Source organism: Engystomops pustulosus, chromosome 10 (assembly GCF_040894005.1).
Source record: "Engystomops pustulosus chromosome 10, aEngPut4.maternal, whole genome shotgun sequence".
Lineage (NCBI taxonomy): Eukaryota > Metazoa > Chordata > Amphibia > Anura > Leptodactylidae > Engystomops > Engystomops pustulosus.
The window spans coordinates 9,720,675-9,747,369 of NC_092420.1; the positions used below are offsets into that span (position 1 = coordinate 9,720,675).

Here is a 26,695-nt window from a genome sequence, read left to right on the forward strand (position 1 = left end):
ACTCTCTCTAATAATAATGAAGTGACTCTGCTGACTCTGTCCCGGCCTACACAACAAATCTGTAAAGTGAGCTACAAAAACAGTAGATGCCACCTTGTGGTGTTGGAAATGAGCTGCAATAATTAAAGATCTAACAACACATTAATATCGAATATATCACAGCAACAAGAAAGTTTTGGGCTGTGTGAGCATAGCTCATTATCTGATAGGCCACAAGTAGAAGATGATTTCAATGAGTGTTTGTAAGATCTTACCTTATCTCCTTTTGGCCCGGGAGCACCAACCACAAACTGAAAACAGATCACATGGAGGATCATTTATTGTATCATTATGTAGCAATGTGTTTATTATATGTCATATTATATAGAATATCAAACCATGTAGCTCTTTGTTTTGACCATCTGCTGCCATACAGCTACTGGGGTTCCCCAACGATCAGACCCTTAACCCCTAACCTCTAAACATAAACACAATGGGGCATATTTATCAGGACCTCTGCGCACCCCCACTGGCGCAGAGGCCCTGAAATAATCGCAAATGCTAGCTTTTGCGATTATTTTCCCCAATCCGCCACCTTCACGCCAGTGGGGCGTGAAGGGGGGGCGCGGCCGGACGGGAGTGGGCCGGCGCGGGGCGTTACTGCGCACTCGCTGCTGCCGACGACTTTTCATATGTGAAAAGTCGCCGGCTGCGGCTTTTTCTACGCCAGGCCCTGCCTGGCGTAGGATAAACGCTGCGCTGCTTGCAGCCCGATACATCAAGAGGCAGATGCCTCTTGATGTATCGGGTTGCGAATTTGCAGCGGCGGGGCGATCATATGCTGGCGCACGAGCGCCAGCGTATGATAAATATCCCCCAAAGTATCCAAAAGTTTCTACTCACTTCTCCGGGGCTTCCAGCTTCTCCTGGTTCTCCTTTAGTTCCAGCAGGTCCTGAGGGACCCGGAATACCCTAAAATCATATTTAGTATTGAAATTAGTGAAATAATTTAATAAGCTGCAAAAAATACAATAATGCAATAAGTTTCTAAGTGCAGGACCTTCTTCAGTGTGGAAGGTCCTCTAAGCAACATGTTCTACTATCTGAACTCATAATACAGAGCTGAAGTGTAATAAGAAAATCCTGATACATACCATCTTCCCTGGAAGTCCCGGCTGTCCGTCTTTCCCCGGTACGCCGTCTCTGCCGGGTATTCCGTTCTTTCCTGCTTCCCCCTATAAAATCACATGATACAATATTATTCATTCTGGGATATGTCTGGTAGCCGGGAGCTGGCAAATTATGGTCCCATCTTGCACAGGACTTACCACCAAGCCGGGGACTCCGGGAGGTCCTTGGGGACCCTAAGAATGGAAGAAAATAAGTGAATAAGTATGACTCAACTACAGGCAGTCCCCGGGTTACATACAAGATAGGGTCTGTAGGTTTGTTCTTAAGTTGAGTTTGTATGTAAGTCGGAACCGTATATTTTATTATTGTAACCGCAATCAAAATTTTTTTTGGTCTCTGTGACAATTGGATTTTTGAAATGTTGGATAGTCATAAGAACCAGGATTAACAATAAATGTTAGATACAGGCATCATTGATAATTGTTATAGTTGTTTATTGTAGCCTAGGACTAAAGTACAGTAAATTACCAAAATCCTGAGGTCCGTTTGTAACTAGGGGTCGTATGTAAGTCAGGTGTTCTTAAGTAGGGGACCGCCTGTATATCTACTGTATATATAGTAGGAAGACTCCATCATATAGGGACGCCCATTATGTCGCTGGTTGATGGGGACTAAGCCATAACTTGATATTATTGGGATATGAAGAGGCATGTAAGGGTATAGTAACGGAATACAAGATTATTTTGGCTGAGATGGGTTCAACATGATGTGCACTAGGAGAGACAAGAGCGTCTTCTCCACGCAAGTCCTTACCACTAGTCCAGGAGGACCAGGTACACCAGGAGGTCCTGCAACGCCGGGCGGTCCTGGTAGACCCTGAAAAAAGCAGAACAAATGTGCAATTAAGATGCAGACATGATAGTAAACTGCAATGTGTTAGAAAGGGCAGTGTCAGTAGAGCATCTCAACGAGAAAGCTGAGAGCACAGCAGTGTGAGGAGACACCCCTTAGTGCATTCAAATGATACAATCAGGGAATATAAATACATATACAGTATAACAGTCCTGCTGCCACTAACAATATACACAAAGATATGATTACACATCTCTCTGGGGACAATGCCAAACACAGGTTTCAGAGAGCACAGCAGTGTGAGGACTGGTACCAAGTACACTTGGAGAAGCTATAATCCTGTAATATTAATCCATATGTCACAGTCCTGCTGCTACTAACAACATACACAAAGGTATCATTACACATCTCCCCAGGGACAATACTTAGCACAGGATGCACAGAGCACAGCAGTGTGAGGACACAACCCAGAGGACTTGGGGAAGCTACAATCCTGAAATATACATCCCTATATCACAGTCCTGCTGCCACCATACACAAAGGTCTGATTACACATCTCTCCAGGGACAATACATAACACTGGGTGCAGTCTGTATAGTCACACCTGCTGACAGGTTCATTTGTGCGTCCAATGTGGACAATCCCTACTAATCTGCCCTTTACCTCCTCCTCTGCCCTCCTCAGTAACCCTTTAAGTTTCATGTATATCAAGGAAGTTATTTCCAGATATTTATTTTAAAAAAATACAAATATAAAGAAAAAGCACAAATGAAAGTACTACTCACTCTGACGCTGGGTCCGGGTTCTCCTTGATTTCCCTACAATGACATCACATGACAAGTATATTATAGGATATTACAGTACAGTTCTTATTGTCTATCTACTTAGTGTATAAATCATGACTTACCTTTAATCCAGCTGGGCCGGGTGGTCCCTGGGGGGGGGGGGGGGGGAGACAAAAGATGAACAGTTACATGATGAATAAGTGACACATTGTAATAATCTCAGGATTCTGTATGGATGTATGATATGAGGAGGAGAGGCTACACAGTTGCAGTGAATATATAAGATGTCTGTGTGATGACCTACAAACTGGTGCATCAGTCATGAGGCCAGTTGAGCCTCTTGCCTCAGGCAGCACCACTTGCAGCAAAGTAGGGGGGCAGCACCAGAGGCGCAGGCAAGCAGAACTGGATTCTTAAAAATAGTGTCAGTAGGGGTGTGAGACACTGCATGGAGAACCCAAGTACTAAAAATAATCTGATATATTGCTATTGGATGGACACTATTTCACCCCTGCCTACAAGTTACCGCTGCCCCTATGGCCACAATGTCATACAGCATGCACATGGAGGAATATACTAACCACAAGACCCTGCTGTCCTGGCTCTCCTGGATTTCCCTGGAAAAATACATCAGTATTAGCAATGAATACAGTAAAATACTAATATCATATACACCAAATATCTGGCATGTAATAGCAATATATTGCTTAGGGTCAGGAGCACTGATGGATCCTAATTGATCCTGATAGGTTACATGGACTTATAAGATTCAGTGGGACCCATATGAGCAGTACTATACATTATGGAGGCGAACCCTGTTATAGATTTTGCTTTGGGGTCCAAGAGCTTCATGTTCCAGAAAGGACCCAAGCACAAGTATAAACCTGATCCATAGAGAAGGGGGGATAGCAGTGCCCTATAAAATGATAGGATATTATGCTGAGCCCTTGTGCCCTATGTTGGTTATACAGCCAGATATTTAGGTGGTTTCTGTAGCCTGTAAGATACACGTGCAGGTGGGGAATTGCATATATATTATAGCATAAAAAGGTGCAATTCACAGATCAGATATTTGCTATGAGTATCTGTGACTGAGATACCTATGAGCTATACAGTAAATCAATGAATTGCACCTTATACTTAAAGACACAATGAGGCTCCGGCTTTATTTCCTGCTGCTAAATTAGTATTTCTGGGCATCTAAAATAGGAAATGAAGCAATAATTCAACAGTATTGATTAAAAACCACATTTCATGTCGCGTGTTCACAGCTACTATATAAACTATATGTCTCCATGGTGACAGACAGCAAACCGACCCTGTGTAGTCTGCATTTGCAACAATGGGGGTGATTTACTAAGGGCCCGATTCACGTTTTCCCGACATGTTACCCGAATATTTCCAATTTGCACCGATTTCCCCTGAATTGCCCCGGGATTTTGGTGCACGCGATCGGATTTTGGCGCATCAGCGCTGGCATGCACGCGGCGGAAATCGGGGGGGGCGTGGCCGAACGAAAACCCGATGGATTCGGAAAAACCGCCGCATTTAAAACAAAAAATGTGTCACGAAAATTGCACTTACCTTCACCAGGTATAGGCCGGTGAATTTCAGGGCATTCCAGCGCGCCTCCGGGGAACTTCAGCGCAGCAGCGCCACCTGGTGGACGGCGGAGGAACTGCCTTAGTGAATCCCGGCCGGACCCGAATCCACCGCAGAGAACGCGCCGCTGGATCGCGAACGGACCGGGTAAGTAAATCTGCCCCAATGTATTGGTCACTGGAATGTGTATGAGAGTGCATGATCAGACTACATGCATGGCTTATTTGTAGTAGTATCCAGAAAGACACATAGGGGCAGATTTACTTACCCGGCCCATTCGCGATCCAGCGGCGCGTTCTCTGCGGTGGATTCGGGTCCGGCCGGGATTTATTAAGGTAGTTCCTCCGTCGTCCACCAGGTGGCGCTGCTGCGCTGAAAAGCATCGGAACGCGCTGGAGTTCACCGGCTCGGGCTGAGTGAAGGTAAGTGCAAGCTCCGCGACAGATTTTTTGTTTTTAAATGCGGCGGTTTTTCCGAATCCGTCGGGTTTTCGTTCGGCCACGCCCCTCGATTTCCGTCGCGTGCATGCCGGCGCCGATGCGGGGCAATTCAGGTACAATCGGCGCAAATCGGAAATATTCGGGTAACACGTCGGGAAAATGTGAATCGGGCCCTTAGTAAATGACCCCCATAGTTCTGCACAGGAGCTGTAGACAACAAAAACAACGCAAGGAAGTTTTTAGCTATAGTATTTTGCTTCCTTTTTTTTTTTTTGCATGCATTCGAAATAGATTGCCCCTTTGTAATTCATTGCATGGTGTTGAGTGTTTTGGAAATATTACTGTACTTGCTTTTCATAAAATAATCCTGAGAACACCTGAACAAGCAGAGGAAAGATCCGCCGGTCCTCACTGTGTCAGTAGTTATCCTGATAGCACACAAGGGCGTAACTACAGTGGTAACAGCCATAGCAGCCACTATGGGGCCCGCAGTGTCAGGGGGCCCTGGCATCCGACCCGACACTAAAGAATGGAGGATGTGCACCATTATATATATTATGGTGCACATTGTAAAGGATATGTTTATAACATATATGTGATGTATATATATGCTGTATATGTGTGTGTATCTGTGATGTATATATGCTGTATGTGTATATGGTGTATATATACTGTATGTGTGTATATATGATGTACATCTGTATATGGCACTGTGTGTGTATATGTGATGTGTATATGCTATATATTTGTGTGTATCTATGATGTATATATGCTGTATGTGTATATGGTGTATATATACTGTATTTGTGTATATATGATGTATGTCTGTATATGGCACTGTATATGTGATGTGTATATGTGTGTGTATGTGTGTAAGAATATATTAATGTGTCTATATACAGTATATGAGTGTAATATGTATATTTTTCAAAGTGGGAAGAGGGGCCCCATTCAGAAGTCTGCTATAGGGCCCTGCCTCTCTTAGTTACTCCCCTGATAGCACATATAATCTGCACACATGCCAGATGCAAGACACAAGCCCAGAGGCAATGAGTAACACCTACCGGTCGGCCGAGCACTCCTGGGAAGCCTGGCATACCCTGCGGATAATTAATTCAAGCCGAATCATTAGTAGGATAGAAGATTAGAAACCCAAACCAACCCCATAAACTGTGACCAAGAGGTGAAAGAGAGCGGATCAGGCGTGCAAAGCCAGCTCAAGCCGCGGGCCCAAACTGCAGCTGTCCCGGGGGAATTACTTACAGCTGGGCCTGGCAGCCCGCTATTGCCCCTCTCGCCCTGTAATGAAGGGAATGGACATAAAACAGGAAGACGTAATACAGGTCACATGGGATGTATAAGAACCGGGTGTCTACCGGACACGGCTGCAACATTATTGTACAGAGAAAAAAAAATCCCTGTAATTAATCCTTAAACAGTCCTAAAAAGTGGACCAGGAAGTAAAAGAGAGCAAGTTCTTGCCCAAACATCACTGTATAACAAAAGAAAAAGTGACAAAATGCTAAGCTTTGTATTCTAGAGGTTTCTTTTGAGGTCCATATTTTAACATGAAGTTGCTTTTAGGACCACCATTCTTCATCCATTAATTTGTCACCACTAGAGGGTGCTGTTTGTATACTGCATACTAATATATTATAGAGTGCAATGTATAAACTGTCTCCAGTAAACGTCTTAGCTCCCCCTAGGGGCAGCAGCAGTAAACTTCAGAATATCAATTATTTCTTGGTCTGTACATGAGAATTGGAGCTGTGTAGCAGAAAATAAAGAGATCTGACTAAAAATATACAAAGAAATGAATGGGCGCAGAATGTTGGCCCCTGATGAGATAATAACGTGGTTGATATAGATGATTCTGCCCTTGTTTAAAATGTAGATTCTCCTTGTCGTATGGGATGTCCATGGCGGACAAGACTTACCCATCGTGGCCTAGTTGATTGGTGAAATGTTTCAATAGCTTGATTTATAAACATTATAATTTATTAATTTTAAGTAAAAATAAAATGCTTGAAGGGGGTTACATACAAAATATGACTTCTTCCTTCCAAATATGTCTAGCGTTGCAGAACAACCCATTTTAAAGGGTTTTTCCCACCAAGCAAAACAGTGGGATAAGGCCTAACTTGCTGATAGGTGGGGATCTCAGTGATGAGACCCTGACAGCTCACGAGAGTGGGGGGTCCGATGGGGTTCCAGGTACCTCTGTCAAACCACTCGTGGCTCCACAAGATAAATGGAACATCTCTATGGAGCTGACAGAACTTGCTTGGTGGGAAAACCCCTTTAAGTCAGTGGTGGGGCTCACTTGCATTACTAAATACAACATCATTTAAAGGGAACCTGTCATCAGGAGCCGTTTTTCTGGCTCCCCCATGTCCCCATAGAGAATCGTGTGCACATTGCCAACGTGTTTTTATAAAACTGGATTTTTCCAATTAAAAGAAAAATTAGATGAAAGTTTACCTTTCCCCCTGCAGAGCAGTGTCCCATGGGAGTGGCCAGTGAGGACTGGTTACCCCCCCCCCCCCAACCCTTGGGAAACTCCTCAGTTATGGGTCTATTCCAAATCAGAGGGAAATTGATGTTTTTGAAATAGACGCATGAAGGAGCGGCTTTCCGAGGGTGACGGGTGGGGTGGGGGGGGAGTGACGCCTCTCACTGGCCACTCCCATGGGACAAGGTAAACTGTAACTTTACTTTTTTTGTCGGAAAAAGATAGTTTTATTATAAAAACACTTTGGTATTGTGCACATTATTCTCTATGAGGGCTCCTGATGACAGGTTCCCTTTAAGATGTTTCATATCTTTTCAACTTGATAGGGCGCATGTAGTAAGTTTTTTTGTGTTGCAACTGGGCTTGGAGATATAGTATCAAAAATTTTGGCTTTCTGGGATGATGTCTGGCATTGAGATGTATGGAGCCTATAGAAACAGATGTTAAAGGACAAGATTATCTGGACAAGTTTTAATACAGGAGTCCATGATTTCTTCTTACTACATACCGGTTTCCCTTCGGGCCCCGCTAGACCTCTCTCTCCTTGGAGTCCCTAGAAAATGAAACATAAGACCGTAAATCCCCAGTAATAAGCAGGGTAACATCTATAATAAAGCACAAAATCAAACATATTGCATTGATGCTGAGACTTACGGGGACACCATCTTTGCCCTTTTCTCCTGGATCACCTTTATCTCCCTTTGGACCTTCCACTCCCTGAAAAATAAATTATTTTTTTATTAATTAATTTCCACAATGTGAAAACTGGTCATGCAATTGCCTATTATGTGTCTACTAAAGTATAGGCTCACCATTGAACACTTATTTTTAACAAAAACTATTTTATAATATATTTCTTTACATGGACAGGTGTCCCTCTTGTCTTATACAGAGCCGCAAATTCCTTACATCGTCAGGGATCAACAATAACATTTCTTCTTATTGCACTAGGGGGAGCCCATCAGCTTACTGCAGACAGTCTATACATTGAACTATATGATAAAACAGTATGCAGTAAGTTGGTGAGCTCCACCTAGTGGTGAATCTGGATTTGCAGGGTGTTGCACTAGCAGTTGTTGCACTGGCTAGGGTGTTGCACTAGCAGTTGTTGCACTGGCTAGGGTGTTGCACTAGCAGTTGTTGCACTGGCTAGAGTGTTGCACTAGCAGTTGTAGCACTGGCTAGGGTGTTGCACTAGCAGTTGTTGCACTGGCTAGGGTGTTGCGCTAGCAGTTGTTGCACTGGCTAGGGTGTTGCACTAGCAGTTGTTGCACTGGCTAGGGTGTTGCACTAGCAGTTGTTGCACTGGCTAGGGTGTTACACTAGCAGTTGTTGCACTGGCTAGGGTGTTGCACTAGCAGTTGTTGCACTGGCTAGGGTGTTGCACTAGCAGTTGTTGCACTGGCTAGGGTGTTGCACTAGCAGTAGTTCTATGTTCACGCCAGATTAATCAAGAGGTGGAAATAGTCCTATGAGACTTAGTAGCAGTGAAAAGACCCAAAAAATCTCAATGCGACTTTTTTGAGACTTTTTACACCCCAAAACTCCAGGAAGACCAATGATGAATAACCCCCTTAGGCTGCATTCACACACATGTATGGGGGACGTATATACGGCCCATATACGTCCCCCATACACTTCTATGGGCTGACGGCATCGTCAGCGTACCGTAGCCCGGGAAAAGATAGGACATGTCCTATCTTTTTCCGTATTACGGCGCCGTGGCCCATATGTTTCTATGGAGAGGGGCGGGGGTGAGCGGCGCTCACCTCCTCGTCCTCTCCCCGCACGCATGTGCACATGTAGCCTAAATCTGTATATATATATATGTGCAAAATAAAATCCATGTCATAATGAATAGGACACTATTAGAGTTGTCAGAAGAAGGTAGAAGACCTCTCTATAGACTTACTACTACAACCAGACCTTATCTCCTTTGGGTCCTCTCCCGCCGTCTTCTCCAGGGTCACCCTACAACAAAGAATCATATTATAAACTACAGACCACACTTTGATTACTGCTCTAGTCCTACACAAGATATCTCATGGTAGTTGGACTTACCATGACTCCCTTGGGTCCAGGTAGTCCTCTTTCACCACGTGGCCCGGTGGCAATAAGTTCCACTATCTCCCCCTTAGTAAGAACATTAGATGTTAACTTCCAATTAATGAGGGAATATGAATACAATAACAGAACCTCATGATTTATGACATTGGACTTACCTTAGGTCCTGGGGGTCCGACAGGTCCCCTGCCTCCATCTTTGCCCTGTAAGATATACACATCATTATAACATTAAGGCCAAGTTAATTATAAGTTCTCCTAACATTGGACATTGATACAAATCATATATGTGTCTTGCATGTATATGATATATTGTGATTTGCAGATAACTTACACTGTCTCCTCGGTCTCCTTTCTCTCCTCTGTCACCCTGCAAAGCCAAAAGATTAGTCATCATGTGATAAAAATGAAAGATACAGGGGATAAATAGCTACCTGGGTACATATTAGATTTGGGGTTCAGCAGCCAATCAACAACTATTCCAGATCTCAGGTGACCAACCAGAAATTTGTTATGGTCTCTAAAGACAAGAACCCCCACCCCAGTCATGTAATGTGAATAAATGTTGAGTGAGCTGGACTTCTGCTTCATCCATACAGTATGTAGGACCCGTACATAGAAGGTCACATGACCATATCAGTGAAGGTCCTAAATTCAGAGGGGAGAGCAGCCATACTCCACCAAAAATGGAAGTGTTATCCGCTTTTTCGGTCTATATTTAGGGGTTGCCACTTAGGGAGTGTGGACTGAGGTCTGTATTAGTTTAGGGTTCAGGGATCTGTATTTCAGAGCTTTGGTCTGGGGTCTTGTATTAGTTTAGGTGGTATGAAGAGGCACATGTCAGTCAGGAAAGCTGCTGATATGAGACCGATTATTTTTCACCTTCTCTCCTGGTTTTCCCTGTTCTCTGATTTCTCCAGTCCTTCCAGGTACCCCAGGAATACCAGGCTTTCCACTGTCACCAGGCGGCCCAGGTGGACCCTCAGGCCCCCGTTCTCCAATAGCCCGTCCAGTGGGGCCTTGTGGACCAGTAGGACCTTGATCTCCCTTTTCTCCTTTCTGCCCTCTCTCCCCTGGAAATCCCATGGTTCCCTAGAAGGAAATTTGAAAAAAAATACATGAAAATATCCTCCAGTGTGACTTCCTTTGCTATGCGTCCACTTTAACTACTTTATATTATCTTTTCTTATAACTTGAAAATAACATTTATAGATTAGCAACATAAAGATAAAATTGAGATAAAAAAAAGCACCACAATATTCTCTAAGTCCTGAGATTTGTGGACATACATCTCTGCCTGGAGCTCCCTTCTCTCCCGGTTCTCCGGCTTCTCCTTTAAGTTTCTTCTGGACCGGGAGGATGGGTATTCCGGATCCATCATCAAAGATTTCCATGACATCTTTCAGGGCTGAAATCTGTGGCAGAACCAAGGAGGGATGTGATGCAAATACAACCGCCATATGGTGCAGCATGCAGGGGGCGGGGATATTTATGTAATGGATTTCCATATTATGTGAGTACTATAGGGCAGTATTATATGGTTTCTTCAGTCTCTTTATCAATTGGATAATACAGATTATTTTGGATGCAATACAAGAGATGCTTATAGCAGTACAATCTTTACGCTATGGAAAATTAGGGACTGTGGTGGCAAATACAAGAAAATTGGCAAGTATTGACTGTTTGTGGCCAAGGTCCAATATTCTATAGAAGTGGCCACGGTAGGTACGATGGAGACTTACCTTAATTCCCATGAGGTTCAGGGCTCTCTCTACATTCTGTAAGACAAAATGAGATTTCATATGGAATAAATATTGGGAAAACCATTCAATACAACTTATAGATGACCAGTCATGTATCATTAACACTCACCGCAGCGGTTCCGGCCTCGCCTTTCTGACCCATTTCCCCAGGTCGTCCCTGGTTTTAAAGAAAGTTAAAAAAAAAAAAAAAGTACCAATGAGTGTCACAATGTCACCAGGGGCTTATGTCAAGAGAAGGACCCAAGGACTGGCGATACAACATCCACCAGGGCACCATTGATTGCTATGCACCTGCTATCCCGATAGATCAGAGACTCACCTGGTCACCTTTAGGTCCTATTTCACCTCGGTCACCCTAAAAAGAAATAAATTAACATATCAAATTCCATAACAAACAAACAAGAGTAATAGGGTTTAGAATATAGGCCAGTAGTCATACCTTTGGTCCAGCTGGGCCGGCTACTCCAGGGACTCCCTAATAAGAAAAAAATCAAGAATGGTAAATATCATGAATATGTGCTGGCAAAATAGCAGAAAAAGACTGTATAAGTGGGTGAAATATATCTAAAATTTGTAGTCTTACCACTCCCGGGGCACCAGCTAGTCCTGGTGGTCCTGGAACTCCTGGGACCCCGATTGGTCCTGGTGGGCCAGCATCTCCTGGTACTCCTTTGGAACCATCACGGCCCTGCAAAAATTAAGTTATAACAATGAACAACTGGAGAGAGATCCTCATGGGTGGGGCACAAATACAATCATCACATCACAGTTATAAGTATATTTTGGGTTTGGTTTGTTACATTTTTGGACTTTTTATAAGTATATTTTGCGCAAATCAGGTTAACAGGCTCCTAGGTCTAGTCAGTTGTTAATTTCCTTCCCATGAAAACCTGGATAGAGAACCTCATGGGCAGGACATGCTTGAAATTGTCAAATCACAACTTGTGAATGACCCCCTGCCCCACCCATGAACAGCTGGATAGTGATCCCCATGAGCAAAGTCAATGCTGACCTTTGGGTAGGTTTATTAGTGATGATTGTCCAGTTGGTGTACTTTGTACAGATCTGGTTATCATGTTCCCTAGTCTAGCCCAGTGGTTCTTAACCTTGTATGAGGTCCCAAACCCACCAGTTTCATATGAACATGTACCGAACCCTTCTTTAGTGATTAATCAAATATGTGTGTGTCTTGACCTCCGTGGCGGAGGCTTCACCTAACCCCTAAGACCGACTCACCGGACCCCTAGCGTTTGATAGAGCTCCCGGTTAAGAACAACTGCTCTAGACAATTTTCAATGCCCCTCCCATGAGCAGTTGGATAGAGTTCCTCATGGGCGGGGCATAAAGAAAATCTTTAAACCATAACTAAAGTCAATTTCGAAACTAGGTCTTAAACTGTCCACAAATTTAACAATACTTACATCTCTGCCGGGAGAACCAGCTTCCCCTTTGTCGCCCTAAAGGAAGGAGAAATAACGTCCATTACTTTTTGATAGGGTGGGAGTTTAGAGATATCTGTTTGTGGTGGTAGAATCTTATCTAGTTCAGACACATTGTAAGAAGCACACAATGTAACGTCTCACCTTTCTGCCATCTTCTCCAGGAATCCCTTCCTCCCCCTGCAAGTCAAAAACAAATTTAATAATTCACACGGAAGTAGGAAAGCAAGACTGCCGAAATTTTTTTTAATATTACTCACGTTTTTACCATTCAGACCCGGCTTCCCATCTTCTCCAGGTTTTCCCTTTATAAAAAGACAAATAAATAATTCCACATGAAATTAATGATCAAAGTCAAAGCAAAACTTTAAAGCTCAATAAGTGACACTCAAACACATGGATTGGTTGTTTTTGGCAATAATAGAGTAAATACTACTAGTGACAACTTACCGCTACGCCTGGAGGCCCAGCAGGTCCAATTGGTCCTGGGGGTCCTTGCTCTCCTCTCAGTCCTGGAAGACCCTGAAACAGATAATCATAGTAAAGTCAAGAAGCAAAAAGGGTGTCACCAAAAATTTCAGCTGAAATACTTACATCTCTTCCTGATTCTCCTTGCTTCCCTGTTTCTCCCTATAATTGAACATTCAACATGTATTATTAGTATATGCCTTTACATAGGGGGCAGTATTATAGTAGTTATATTCCTGTACATAGGGGGCAGTATTATAGTAGTTATATTCCTGTACATAGGGGCAGTATTATAGTAGTTATAGTCTTGTACATAGGGGGCAGTATTATAGTAGTTATATTCCTGTACATAGGGGGCAGTATTATACTAGTTATATTCCTGTACATAGGGGGCAGTATTATAGTAGTTATATTCTTGTACATAGGGGGCAGTATTATAGTAGTTATATTCTTGTACATAGGGGGCAGTATTATAGTAGTTATATTCCTGTACATAGGGGGCAGTATTATAGTAGTTATATTCTTGTACATAGGGGGCAGTATTATAGTAGTTATATTCCTGTACATAGGGGGCAGTATTATAGTAGTTATATTCCTGTACATAGGGGGCAGTATTATAGTAGTTATATTCTTGTACATAGGGGGCAGTGTTATAGTAGTTATATTCTTGTACATAGGGGGCAGTGTTATAGTAGTTATATTCTTGTACATAGGGGGCAGTAGTATAGTAGTTATATTCTTGTACAGTAAGTAGAGTGTATTATTACAGAAAACTCTGGGCTCGGTTGCCGGGGACATAAAGGATAATATAATGTGAGTATTGTTTCCCCCTTACCCTCAGTCCTGGAGTCCCGGGTAATCCTGTTTTGCCATCAACTCCATTTCTCCCATCATTTCCTGGAGGGCCACGTTCACCCTTAAATCAATAGAACACAGACATGAGGGGGGAGTAGGGTGCACATTAGGGGTGCACACAACGCTCACAGAGTGGGATTCCTATATGATGCAGCTTGCCGGCTCAGCTAATGAACTTCATGCCACTGGGAATCTGGATGTTTTTAGCACAGGATCCGGTGGAATGAAGGACATCAATGTGAGCCATAATCGACAGGATCCTTAATGTCACCAAATTCCTGATGCTTATCGACCCCACACCTCAATCTATAGGAAGGCAAAAGCAGTGTATGTTACATAATCCACGTGAGTCAACCTGTCTACGTACCTTGTCACCTGGAGTACCACGATCGCCGGGTTCTCCCTGCAAAATTGAGACAAATAAGGTAAATGTCTGGCAATGGGACTGATAACAGAGAACAGATGGAGATTATATTGGACGCGGTACAAGAAATACAAAAACTCACCCTATTTCCCGGTGGCCCCCTGGGTCCCTCCAATCCCTGCAGATAGAACAACATGGCTTTAATTTTGATCACATATGGGTAGATTCGATTCATATTAATATAACTGAACCAATGTGATAAAGGGTTAATACTGTATGTAATAAATCCTCTAAAATATAGAAACCCCATGAACTCACCCTCTCTCCAGGGACACCATTTAAACCGCCTTCTCCCTTCTGCCCTTTTGCTCCGTGTTCTCCTGGGTCGCCTGCATCACCCTAAATATACAGAGTAAAGATTTATATCATCTCAGAAAAAGTTGAGTAGACTCCTTACTTCTTTACTAATCCTAAGTGTCTTACACAACGCAGCCAGAAATACCATTATATGATATGTGCCGCCTTTGAAACCATCAATTTGATAAAATACAACTCTCGTCGTTAGAAGTTTACAGCTCCTATGATGACTATGTGTCTCCATGGCAACAGACTACAAGCAAACCTTTTGTAGTCTGACCCTAAAGTAAGGATATAAGGAAAGGAGCTAACATGGGGTGACATTGCAAGCCAATTTCCACCCCTGAGAATGGCCCCTGCTATGACAATACCATTCTAAAAGATTTAAAGGGGTTCTTTACATGACTGTGGCGACGTGTGTGACGTATTGCATGGCCCCTATTTTATAAAGAAATATATAAAAAGAAAGAATCAATTAAAGCGCCATCGGGTGCATGACCCTGCATTCAGACTCACCTTGTCACCTTTAACTCCTGAGGCCACGGACTCAACAGAACCCTAAAAAGTATTGTATTAAATCCCAGTATAAACCAGTGAACACCAAAAGAGTAGAATAAAGTGAAAGTAAAATAATATATATATTCAATAAATAATATTAAAAAAAATATTAAGTGAAAAAAATAATTTAAAAAACATCTTACTGGTTTCCCTGGGGGTCCCTGAGGTCCCTGAGGCCCCTACAATAAGAATATAATCAATTAATAAATCAGGATGTGTATGGGCTGATCTGGTATAAAGCACAATTCGCTACTCAGCGCATAGTCATACAGTAATGAGATCAGCATTGAACCTACCGGGTCACCACGATCACCTTTACTGCCTGCAGCACCGGGGCTCCCCTAAAAAAAAGAAGTAATTTGTGGTTATATAGATATTTCAGTATAGTAACTATACTGTTTGTATTATGGCGGCTGTTAGGGTGGGCTTTGAACAGAATCAGTCTCCTTCCCCATCTGGCACTATAGCCCCTTCTTACTTCCCCTGCAGAAAGAGTCATTCCAGCTATACTGTTATGTACTGCAGAGGCTCTGCTCCTCTCCTGACAAGCAGGGCAAGAAGCTATTAGTATTGGCTTCCCTGCAGTATACCAACGGTGACTATGCACATACTTGACTGAGCATGTGTGACCACCAGCACTGAGCTCAGGAGGTGGACGTAGACATTGCTATAGATTGTTAACACAAGGTGGCGCCATATTATGTAAGGAAATGTCTCTGCATAATGAGCAGCTAAACTTGGCACTAGATCGATGTGGATTTCCTTCCTTACGTTTCTTCCATCTGTCCCAGGTTCTCCGGGATCGCCCTTTTCCCCTGGATCACCCCTTGACCCTGTAAGACCCTGGTAATAGAAAGCAGAAAGCATTGTAAGTAAGGGTCAGATATAATGTAACAATATGTGCACTGCCTGCAGACGAGTCACTTACCTTTGCGCCTCTTTCTCCATTCTTTCCTGGACTTCCTGGTTCTCCCTAAAAAATAAAAACAGGAATAAATCCTTATCTTCTGTCTTCAGCACCAGGCGGCCATTAGCACTGGATGCTCGCTCTCTCACTTACCGCCGTCCCTTCATCTCCTTTGTCTCCTTTTTCGCCTTCTTTGCCTCGAAGCCCAATTTGTCCGGGTGGACCTGGTTTTCCATCTAGTCCATCCTCTCCTGGATCACCGGCATCTCCCTGGGGAAATAAAAATTTTGTGTGGCTATTCACCAATTGCTCGGGCTTATCAAGTCCCACCCTGACATCGTTTACCACCAATACAGTGTAAAGAAGTGGTGGAGCAGGGAGCAATAGACTCCTTGCTCTGCCATTCAGAGTACAGCCATGTATTAAGGGGGGCCCCCGGGCAAAACTTTGGGGTCCCAGAAATACCAGATACACTAAATGATTATATAGCACATCTGCATAATCATCGGGGGCCATGTTATATGCTTATAATGGCTCCTACTAACGTTGCATTGGCAAAACTATGACGTAGATAATCCTTCTGTGGGCCTTGTTTGGACCAATGAGGTACAGCAGCATTTGGGTCATTGATTTGAGTTAACAACTGGTCCTTACTGATGATCTGGCCCTTGTATACAGTGAAGTGGATAAGAAAGGGGGAGTCATGTAGGGTCCAATTACTGAGAGTCCTGACTTGAAAAGGGGAGGGGTTCATACAAACTCTGCCTAAAAGTTGGGAGCGTTCCTCAGGGGTGGGACTTCAAGAATGGAGCTGTCAGCTGCAATACCGTACACAGCTCAAGGGGGCGCTGTATGTGTATACTGATACAATAATCATTGATCCATTGTGACGGGAGCAATTCTAGTTTTGAAGAAATTGGCCAAATATAACAAACCATTATCCTACCTTTGGACCTTGTCGTCCAGCCTGACCCATCGGCCCCTAAAGAAAAGAAAACAAAATCAATGTCAGTTATTTGAACAATTTTAGGACGCTCCATATGCCAGCGGTCTTTTATTTTGTCGCACTTACCCTATCCCCCGATTCTCCTTTCTCCCCTGGCTTCCCAGGTGTCCCGAATCCTTCCGGACCCTGAATACAAATATCAGATTTTTTTCATGGTCCTGGTATGGAAGACCTATTGTTATAATAGATCTATGCTGTATTAAAGACTTACCCTCTCACCCTTGTCCCCTGAGTCCCCCTTTGCGCCTTTAGGCCCCTCGGGCCCCTGCAGTCCTCGATCGCCCTGTGCAAGGGATCGGAAGATTACGGGATGTGATCGCTGTGATTATGATGCATTGCAAGCAGTGACATCTAGTGGACGTTTTATATCATTACAAAACCAAATTCTTTACAAATTACCTTATCTCCTTTTATCTCACCATCCATGGAGACCTGGAAGAGAATCACACATAATACACATCATTGCCGACCCAAGTGGCTGTATGATAGGTGTGTAAGTACTTCTTTACTTACGGATGTGCCTGGAGGTCCTGGGGATCCTTGCTCACCCTAAAATTACAAACACGATATTTAGGGAAAACAGGATATTGATACAAATGGAAAATTGCAGGAAGTACTAGTGTAATGGTAGTGGGTGATAGATCAAGATAAGATATAGATATATCATCAATACAGTGCAGACGGTGCCATGCTGGAGTGTAACTATGGAGGGGAGTTGCATCTGTAGGGGTCAAATGTCCTTTACATAGTACATAGATCACAGCACAAATCAGTATTCTCACCCACCTTTTCTCCTCGTGGTCCCTGCTGTCCTATAGGCCCCTATTAGGAATGGAAATGTAACACTATTAAATCTTTACATTTGCAGGATATAAAAAAAACTACTAGAATCCAAAGAGTAAAACGCATGAAAAAAATAATTATAATAATTATAAAATAAATGTCAGTTTTTGGTTCCCAGGATAAAACTATTCTAGGCGCTTATCCTTTACTAGAACCTATCATATTGGGTTGTCTTCTGCTAGACTTGAGGAGTCCAGTAATGGGTTTGAGAGAACTGATGGATCTCCTGGTTCTCTGCTGGGCCAGTCTACACAGACACAGGGGTCCCAATCGCGTTATTCCGACCGGTTATCCGAAAATTTCTGATTTGCGACGGTTTTCCCTGAATAGCCCTGGCGCGGGCATGCATGCAACGGAAATTGGGGGGGGGGGGCGTACGAAACCCGACGGATTCGGAAAAAAACTCTGCATTTTTTAAAAAAAAAAAGTGTCGCTTGACACGCACTTACCTGCACCCAGGATAGCTTGGTGAAGTTCAGTGTATTCCGATGAACTTCAGCGCAGCAGCGACACCTGGTGTACGTCGGAGGAACTACCTTAGTGAATCCCGGCAGAACCCGAATCCTCCACAGAGAACGCACCGCTGGATCACGAATGGACCGGGTAAGTAAATCTGCCCCAGTGTGCTTTATTCTTTTTCCAAATTCGTAAATTGTCATTGAGGGGAGAGGGGGGGGGGGGGCGACGACTTTTTCTTTTCATGGCTTTGATATAGCATCTCTGTTTTGTATCCGAGCTAATACTGAGGGATAGCGGTGAAGATATGTGACTTACCGCCGGTCCGGCTGCTCCATCCTGACCGTTTTGTCCTGGATTTCCCTACAAAATTAAAAATGGTATCACTTGTCTTAAATTGTGTATAAATATAATATATTACCATATATCTCCTCATCTCGGATCTGAAGGTTAGACTCATCCCATAAACCAAGACAATAGTTCTATATAAGCTGAGTAATTTACTGACCTTAAGCCCTTGAAATCCTGGAGGACCGCGATCTCCCTGTATAAAGAAACACAACACATATAGATGATATGTGGAAACTCTATAATGATCTGTTCCTGCAGGAAATCTTCTATCCAGATATAATAATTGCAAAAGTAATAATGTTTTAAACCACATATACAGAGGATTATAAAAATCTCACAAGATTCATAATTATTGTTCACCTTCACTCCTGGTTCTCCATCCAGACCGGGCTGTCCGCGGTCACCCTGTACAAGAGGAAGTATCACAGGTTATTAGAGGGTTAATGCCTGGGACTCAGAGATACATCCAGGGACTCCAGATAGGAGAATCATTAATCATACAAGTATTTAAATGTAAGTTAATTATTTTGTTAACTTGGTGGATTTAATGGATATGAGACTCCGGATCTCAGCCACTTAGAATCTAGAATGATTGTCTTACTTTCCAGTAGTATTAAAAGATCAAGGATGGAGAATATCTTTTGGTAAAGAAAAATCGGAAGGAAAACAGGAACAATAGTAAGAAATTCTCAGGAGGCAATGAAGGAGAAGGAGCAGGTGAAGAACAAACATAAAGAGGCAATGATGGAGAAATATAATGAGAAGGTTAAGAAGGAGGATGAGGAGCAGAAGAATAAGGAGGATGAGGAGCAGGAGAATAAGGAGGACAAGGGGCAGAAGAATAAGGAGGACGAGGGACAGAAGAATAAGGAGGATGAGGAGCAGGAGAATAAGGAGGACAAGGGGCAGAAGAATAAGGAGGATGAGGGGCAGAAGAATAAGGAGGATGAGGAGCAGGAGAATAAGGAGGACAAGGGGCAGAAGAATAAGGAGGACGAGGGACAGAAGAATAAGGAGGATGAGGAGCAGGAGAATAAGGAGGACAAGGGGCAGAAGAATAAGGAGGATGAGGAGCAGAAGAATAAGGAGAATGAGGGGCAGGAGAATAAGGAGGACAAGGGGCAGAAGAATAAGGAGGATGAGGGGCAGAAGAATAAGGAGGATGAGGGGCAGAAGAATAAGGAGGATGAGGAGCAGAAGAATAAGGAGGATGAGGAGCAGGAGAATAAGGAGGACAAGGGGCAGAAGAATAAGGAGGATGAGGGGCAGAAGAATAAGGAGGATGAGGGGCAGAAGAATAAAGAGGATGAGAGGCAGAAGAATAAAGAGGATGAAAGGCAGAAGAATAAAGAGGGTGAGGGGCAGAAGAATAAGGAGGATGAGGGGCAGAAGAATAAGGAGAATGAGGAGCAGAAGAATAAGGAGGACGAGGAGCAGGAGAATAAGGAGGACGAGGGGCAGAAGAATAAGGAGGATGAGGAGCAGAAGAATAAGGAGGATGAGGGGCAGAAGAATAAGGAGGATGAGGGGCAGAAGAATAAGGAGAATGAGGGGCAGAAGAATAAGGAGGATGAGGAGCAGAAGAATAAGGAGGATGAGGAGCAGAAGAATAAGGAGAATGAGGGGCAGAAGAATAAGGAGGACGAGGGGCAGAAGAATAAGGTGGACGAGGAGCAGAAGAATAAGGAGGATGAGGGGCAGAAGAATAAGGAGGATGAGGAGCAGAAGAATAAGGAGGATGAGGATCAGGAGAATAAGGAGGATGAAGGGCAGAAGAATAAGGAGGATGAGGATCAGGAGAATAAGGAGGATGAGGGGCAGAAGAATAAGGAGGATGAGGAGCAGAAGAATAAGGAGGATGAGGAGCAGAAGAATAAGGAGGTTGAGGGGCAGAAGAATAAGGAGGATGAGGAGCAGAAGAATAAGGAGGATGAGGGGCAGAAGAATAAGGAGGATGAGGGGCAGAAGAATAAGGAGGATGAGGAGCAGAAGAATAAGGAGGATGAGGAGCAGGAGAATAAGGAGGACGAGGGGCAGAAGAATAAGGAGGACGAGGGGCAGAAGAATAAGGAGGATGAGGAGCAGAAGAATAAGGAGGATGAGGATCAGGAGAATAAGGAGGATGAGGGGCAGAAGAATAAGGAGGATGAGGAGCAGAAGAATAAGGAGGATGAGGAGCAGAAGAATAAGGAGGATGAGGGGCAGAAGAATAAGGAGGATGATGAACAGAAGAATAAGGAGGATGAGGAGCAGAAGAATAAGGAGGATGAGGAGCAGAAGAATAAGGAGGATGAGGGGCAGAAGAATAAGGAGGATGATGAACAGAAGAATAAGGAGGATGATGAACAGAAGAATAAGGAGGATGAGGAGCAGAAGAATAAGGAGGACGAGGGGCAGAAGAATAAGGAGGATGAGGATCAGGAGAATAAGGAGGATGAGGGGCAGAAGAATAAGGAGGATTAGGATCAGGAGAATAAGGAGGATTAGGATCAGGAGAATAAGGAGGATGAGGATCAGGAGAATAAGGAGGATGAGGGGCAGAAGAATAAGGAGGATTAGGATCAGGAGAATAAGGAGGATGAGGGGCAGAAGAATAAGGAGGATGAGGATCAGGAGAATAAGGAGGATGAGGGGCAGAAGAATAAGGAGGATGAGGAGCAGAAGAATAAGGAGGTTGAGGGGCAGAAGAATAAGGAGGATGAGGAGCAGAAGAATAAGGAGGATGAGGGGCAGAAGAATAAGGAGGATGAGGGGCAGAAGAATAAGGAGGATGAGGAGCAGAAGAATAAGGAGGATGAGGAGCAGGAGAATAAGGAGGACGAGGGGCAGAAGAATAAGGAGGACGAGGGGCAGAAGAATAAGGAGGATGAGGAGCAGAAGAATAAGGAGGATGAGGATCAGGAGAATAAGGAGGATGAGGGGCAGAAGAATAAGGAGGATGAGGAGCAGAAGAATAAGGAGGATGAGGAGCAGAAGAATAAGGAGGATGAGGGGCAGAAGAATAAGGAGGATGATGAACAGAAGAATAAGGAGGATGAGGAGCAGAAGAATAAGGAGGATGAGGAGCAGAAGAATAAGGAGGATGAGGGGCAGAAGAATAAGGAGGATGATGAACAGAAGAATAAGGAGGATGAGGAGCAGAAGAATAAGGAGGACGAGGGGCAGAAGAATAAGGAGGATGAGGATCAGGAGAATAAGGAGGATGAGGGGCAGAAGAATAAGGAGGATTAGGATCAGGAGAATAAGGAGGATGAGGAGCAGAAGAATAAGGAGGATGAGGAGCAGAAGAATAAGGAGGATGAGGAGCAGAAGAATAAGGAGGATGAGGAGCAGAAGAATAAGGAGGATGAGGGGCAGAAGAATAAGGAGGACGAGGGGCAGAAGAATAAGGAGGATGAGGGGCAGAAGAATAAGGAGGACGAGGGGCAGAAGAATAAGGAGGACGAGGGGCAGAAGAATAAGGAGGACGAGGGGCAGAAGAATAAGGAGGACGAGGATCAGAATAATAAGGAGGATGAGGAGCAGAAGAATAAGGAGGACGAGGGGCAGAAGAATAAGGAGGACGAGGGGCAGAAGAATAAGGAGGACGAGGGGCAGAAGAATAAGGAGGATGAGGGGCAGAAGAATAAGGAGGATGAGGGGCAGAAGAATAAGGAGGACGAGGGGCAGAAGAATAAGGAGGATGTGGAGCAGGATAATAAGGAGGACGAGGGGCAGAAGAATAAGGAGGACGAGGGGCAGAAGAATAAGGAGGATGAGGGGCAGAAGAATAAGGAGGACGAGGGGCAGAAGAATAAGGAGGATGAGGAGCAGAAGAATAAGGAGGACGAGGGGCAGAAGAATAAGGAGGATGAGGGGCAGAAGAATAAGGAGGACGAGGGGCAGAAGAATAAGGAGGACGAGGGGCAGAAGAATAAGGAGGATGAGGAGCAGAAGAATAAGGAGGACGAGGGGCAGAAGAATAAGGAGGATGAGGGGCAGAAGAATAAGGAGGATGAGGGGCAGAAGAATAAGGAGGAAGAGGGGCAGAAGAATAAGGAGGATGAGGAGCAGAAGAATAAGGAGGACGAGGGGCAGAAGAATAAGGAGGATGAGGAGCAGAAGAATAAGGAGGACGAGGGGCAGAAGAATAAGGAGGACGAGGGGCAGAAGAATAAGGAGGATGAGGAGCAGAAGAATAAGGAGGACGAGGGGCAGAAGAATAAGGAGGATGAAGGGCAGAAGAATAAGGAGGAGGATGAATAATGAGGAGCAGAAGAATAAGGAGGACGAGGGGCAGAAGAATAAGGAGGATGAGGAGCAGAAGAATAAGGAGGACGAGGGGCAGAAGAATAAGGAGGACGAGGGGCAGAAGAATAAGGAGGACGAGGGGCAGAAGAATAAGGAGGATGAGGAGCAGAAGAATAAGGAGGACGAGGGGCAGAAGAATAAGGAGGATGAAGGGCAGAAGAATAAGGAGGAGGATGAATAATGAGGAGCAGAAGAATAAGGAGGACGAGGGGCAGAAGAATAAGGAGGATGAAGGGCAGAAGAATAAGGAGGAGGATGAATAATGAGGAGCAGAAGAATAAGGAGGACGAGGGGCAGAAGAATAAGGAGGACGAGGGGCAGAAGAATAAGGAGGACGAGGGGCAGAAGAATAAGGAGGATGAGGAGGACACGGAGCCGAGGAATAAGGAGAACAAGGAACAGAGGAATAAAAAAATCAAGAAAGGAATATGGAAAGATGGTGGTAAGAGAGTAGAAAAAGAAAGATAAAGAGGCAGTGATGAAGTAGGATAAGGTGCAGGTAAAAATGATAAGGAGGCAATGTAAGAAAAACACAGATGATAAGAAAGATGAGACAATGAAGAAGCAAGTAAAGAGGAGGATAAGGAACAGGAGAAAAAGAGAAATAAGAACGTAATGAAGAAGTAGGATGAGATGTGGCGATGAAGGATACAGAGGTGTTGGGGCAAGAGATAAGATAAGAACCAAATAAAGAAGGATATGAAGGTGGTGAAAGAATAGGATAAGGAAGAGATGATTTTAAAGGAGAAAGAGTAAACAATGAAGAAGGAAGGATCTGATGATGTGAAGGAGGAGAAGGTGGATGAGTGGTGTAAAGAGGAGGTGAAGGAGAAAGACAATTGGCAAATAAAGAAGACCCACTCACAAGCCTATCCCCCAGCACTTACCTTTATCCCCTGCTCCCCGGGAGGTCCTCTGGGTCCCTATAGGAGATACATAAATGATCTATTAGTCACTCAGTCTGACAGTCCCTACTATCACATAGTCCTTGTCCTCCTGTGCACATTTATCAGATTATTAGATATTGGAACTCACTCTATCACCTGGATCTCCTGTCCGTCCTGCAGGACCTGTGAGGCCTTCACCTGTTTCTCCCTGGAAGGGAAACACAATGCGTTACATTGGGGATATTTATAGGATTTCGCCAAAACTTTAATGATGCCCATCCGCCGGGGGAAAGAGTGCAGTGGTACCCGAGCCCCTGTGATCTACACCTTTGGCCATGATCAGATGAACCACTAACGAGTAGTCACTCACCTTCTCGCCTCGTGGTCCTTGCAGTCCTGGTAATCCCCTAGGACCAGTTGGTCCACTTGGACCGGGTGGACCCTTGGAAAGTGAATGGAGACATTTTAAATGATTTATCATTGTCCCATAATGAATGTTCCCATATCACCCCCCACTTACAGGACTTCCCGGCTCCCCTTTGCTGGCCACACCATTGACTAATCCTGGAAGACCCTGCAGGACATAGAAGGGACTGATGATAGTACAGGAGAAATCTGGATATTATCAGGTGGGACATACAAGTGCATAGACATGAGGTTATATGGTAATATTGCTCAGGTGGGGGGGCAATTATGTGACCCCCACCATATAGCACACGTTTATACAAAGCTCATGTTGCTTTACTTCTAGTGCTCCAGTCATAAAGCCTCGTCTTCTAGTAGGGTCATAGGTGATATCATGTATAACAGAACAGTCCTAATCATAATAAACATTCAGCGCCCTCTAGTGGTCTAGATATAGAATTGCACTGAAAGACAATAGTCTTTTATTGACATAGATAATATGAAGTGCACTTACTCTCTCACCTCGTTCTCCCTTATCTCCCTGGAAAAACAAAAATACATAAAATAGTTTTAGCAATTGTTCAGAAGAATTATATTAAATAACATTATAGTGGGAAGTACTGTATATAGGGCACAGTATTATAGTAGATATATTCCTGTACATAGGGGGCAGTGTTATAGTAGTTATATTCCTGTACATAGGGGGCAGTATTATAGTAGATATATTCCTGTACATAGGGGGCAGTATTATAGTAGTTATATTCCTGTACATAGGGGGCAGTATTATAGTAGTTATATACTTGTACATAGGGGGCAGTATTATAGTAGTTATATTCTTGTACATAGGGGGCAGTATTATAGTAGTTATATTCTTGTACATAGGGGGCAGTATTATAGTAGTTATATTCCTGTACATAGGGGGCAGTATTATAGTAGTTATATTCTTGTACATAGGGGGCAGTATTATAGTAGTTATATTCCTGTACATAGGGGGCAGTATTATAGTAGATATATTCCTGTACATAGGGGGCAGTATTATAGTAGTTATATTCCTGTACATAGGGGGCAGTATTATAGTAGTTATATTCCTGTACATAGAGGGCAGTATTATAGTAGTTATATTCCTGTACATAGAGGGCAGTATTATAGTAGTTATATTCCTGTACATAGGGGGCAGTATTATAGTAGTTATATTCCTGTACATAGGGGGCAGTATTATAGTAGTTATATTCCTGTACATAGGGGGCAGTATTATAGTAGTTATATTCCTGTACATAGGGGGCAGTATTATAGTAGTTATATTCCTGTACATAGGGGGCAGTATTATAGTAGATATATTCCTGTACATAGGGGGCAGTATTATAGTAGTTATATTCCTGTACATAGGGGGCAGTATTATAGTAGTTATATTCCTGTACATAGGGGGCAGTATTATAGTAGTTATATTCCTGTACATAGGGGGCAGTATTATAGTAGTTATATTCCTGTACATAGGGGGCAGTATTATAGTAGTTATATTCATGTAGGTAGGAGCAGTATTATAGTAGTTATATTCTTGTACATAGGGGGCAGTATTATAGTAGTTATATTCTTGTACATAGGGGGCAGTATTATAGTAGTTATATTCCTGTACATAGAGGGCAGTATTATAGTAGTTATATCCCTGTACATAGGGGGCAGTATTATAGTAGTTATATTCCTGTACATAGGGGGCAGTATTATAGTAGTTATATCCCTGTACATAGGGGGCAGTATTATAGTAGTTATATTCTTGTACATAGGGGGCAGTATTATAGCAGTAACATTCCTGTACATAGGGGAAGTATTATAGTAGTTATATTCTTGTACATAGGGGGCAGTATTATAGGAGTTATATTCCTGTATATAGGGCACAGTATTATAGTAGTTATATTCCTGTACATAGGGGGCAGTATTATAGTAATTATATTCCTGTACATAGGAGGCAGTATTATAGTAGTTATATTCTTGTACATAGGGGGCAGTATTATAGTAGTTATATTCTTGTACATAGGGGGCAGTATTATAGTAGTTATATTCTTGAGCATAGGGGGCAGTATTATAGTAGTTATATTCTTGTACATAGGGGGCAGTATTATAGTAGTTATATTCCTGTACATAGGGGGCAGTATTATAGTAGTTATATTCCGGTACATAGGGGGCAGTATTATAGTAGTTATATTCCTGTACATAGGGGGCAGTATTATAGTAGTTAAATTCTTGTACATAGGGGGCAGTATTATAGTAGTTAAATTCTTGTACATAGGGAGCAGCATTATAGCAGTTATATTCTTGTACATAGGGGGCAGTATTATAGTAGTTATATTCTTGTACATAGGGGGCAGTATTATAGTAGTTATATTC

The 26,695-nt window shown here is 43.4% G+C and overlaps 1 protein-coding gene across 3 annotated transcripts in view; it reads right to left on the minus strand.

Moving 5' to 3' along the window:
• Positions 1-26,695, minus strand: part of COL7A1 (collagen type VII alpha 1 chain) — an 88,732-nt gene that overhangs the window by 12,991 nt on the left and 49,046 nt on the right. For 2 of the 3 annotated variants that reach the window (XM_072129228.1, XM_072129227.1), the window contains 51 exons: positions 24,828-24,854; positions 24,429-24,482; positions 24,279-24,350; positions 24,057-24,116; positions 23,909-23,944; positions 19,092-19,136; positions 18,889-18,924; positions 18,699-18,743; positions 17,868-17,903; positions 17,595-17,630; positions 17,481-17,513; positions 17,293-17,364; positions 17,148-17,207; positions 17,022-17,057; positions 16,229-16,345; positions 16,097-16,141; positions 15,940-16,011; positions 15,465-15,509; positions 15,312-15,347; positions 15,127-15,168; positions 14,572-14,652; positions 14,396-14,431; positions 14,257-14,292; positions 13,870-13,950; positions 13,161-13,196; positions 13,017-13,088; positions 12,827-12,871; positions 12,711-12,746; positions 12,549-12,584; positions 11,711-11,815; positions 11,567-11,602; positions 11,447-11,482; positions 11,237-11,284; positions 11,107-11,142; positions 10,654-10,779; positions 10,247-10,456; positions 9,699-9,734; positions 9,524-9,568; positions 9,363-9,434; positions 9,228-9,272; positions 7,956-8,018; positions 7,810-7,854; positions 5,854-5,889; positions 3,329-3,364; positions 2,870-2,896; positions 2,748-2,780; positions 1,924-1,986; positions 1,308-1,343; positions 1,134-1,214; positions 883-951; positions 255-290 (listed from right to left, as the gene is read on the minus strand). In XM_072129228.1, the coding sequence (XP_071985329.1) occupies positions 255-290; positions 883-951; positions 1,134-1,214; positions 1,308-1,343; positions 1,924-1,986; positions 2,748-2,780; positions 2,870-2,896; positions 3,329-3,364; positions 5,854-5,889; positions 7,810-7,854; positions 7,956-8,018; positions 9,228-9,272; positions 9,363-9,434; positions 9,524-9,568; positions 9,699-9,734; positions 10,247-10,456; positions 10,654-10,779; positions 11,107-11,142; positions 11,237-11,284; positions 11,447-11,482; positions 11,567-11,602; positions 11,711-11,815; positions 12,549-12,584; positions 12,711-12,746; positions 12,827-12,871; positions 13,017-13,088; positions 13,161-13,196; positions 13,870-13,950; positions 14,257-14,292; positions 14,396-14,431; positions 14,572-14,652; positions 15,127-15,168; positions 15,312-15,347; positions 15,465-15,509; positions 15,940-16,011; positions 16,097-16,141; positions 16,229-16,345; positions 17,022-17,057; positions 17,148-17,207; positions 17,293-17,364; positions 17,481-17,513; positions 17,595-17,630; positions 17,868-17,903; positions 18,699-18,743; positions 18,889-18,924; positions 19,092-19,136; positions 23,909-23,944; positions 24,057-24,116; positions 24,279-24,350; positions 24,429-24,482; positions 24,828-24,854 (2,784 nt within the window). Of the gene's footprint in view, positions 1-254; positions 291-882; positions 952-1,133; positions 1,215-1,307; positions 1,344-1,923; positions 1,987-2,747; positions 2,781-2,869; positions 2,897-3,328; positions 3,365-5,853; positions 5,890-6,052; positions 6,089-7,809; positions 7,855-7,955; positions 8,019-9,227; positions 9,273-9,362; positions 9,435-9,523; positions 9,569-9,698; positions 9,735-10,246; positions 10,457-10,653; positions 10,780-11,106; positions 11,143-11,236; positions 11,285-11,446; positions 11,483-11,566; positions 11,603-11,710; positions 11,816-12,548; positions 12,585-12,710; positions 12,747-12,826; positions 12,872-13,016; positions 13,089-13,160; positions 13,197-13,869; positions 13,951-14,256; positions 14,293-14,395; positions 14,432-14,571; positions 14,653-15,126; positions 15,169-15,311; positions 15,348-15,464; positions 15,510-15,939; positions 16,012-16,096; positions 16,142-16,228; positions 16,346-17,021; positions 17,058-17,147; positions 17,208-17,292; positions 17,365-17,480; positions 17,514-17,594; positions 17,631-17,867; positions 17,904-18,698; positions 18,744-18,888; positions 18,925-19,091; positions 19,137-23,908; positions 23,945-24,056; positions 24,117-24,278; positions 24,351-24,428; positions 24,483-24,827; positions 24,855-26,695 lie in introns of all 3 variants that reach the window. The other variant, XM_072129229.1, reaches the window with a different exon arrangement.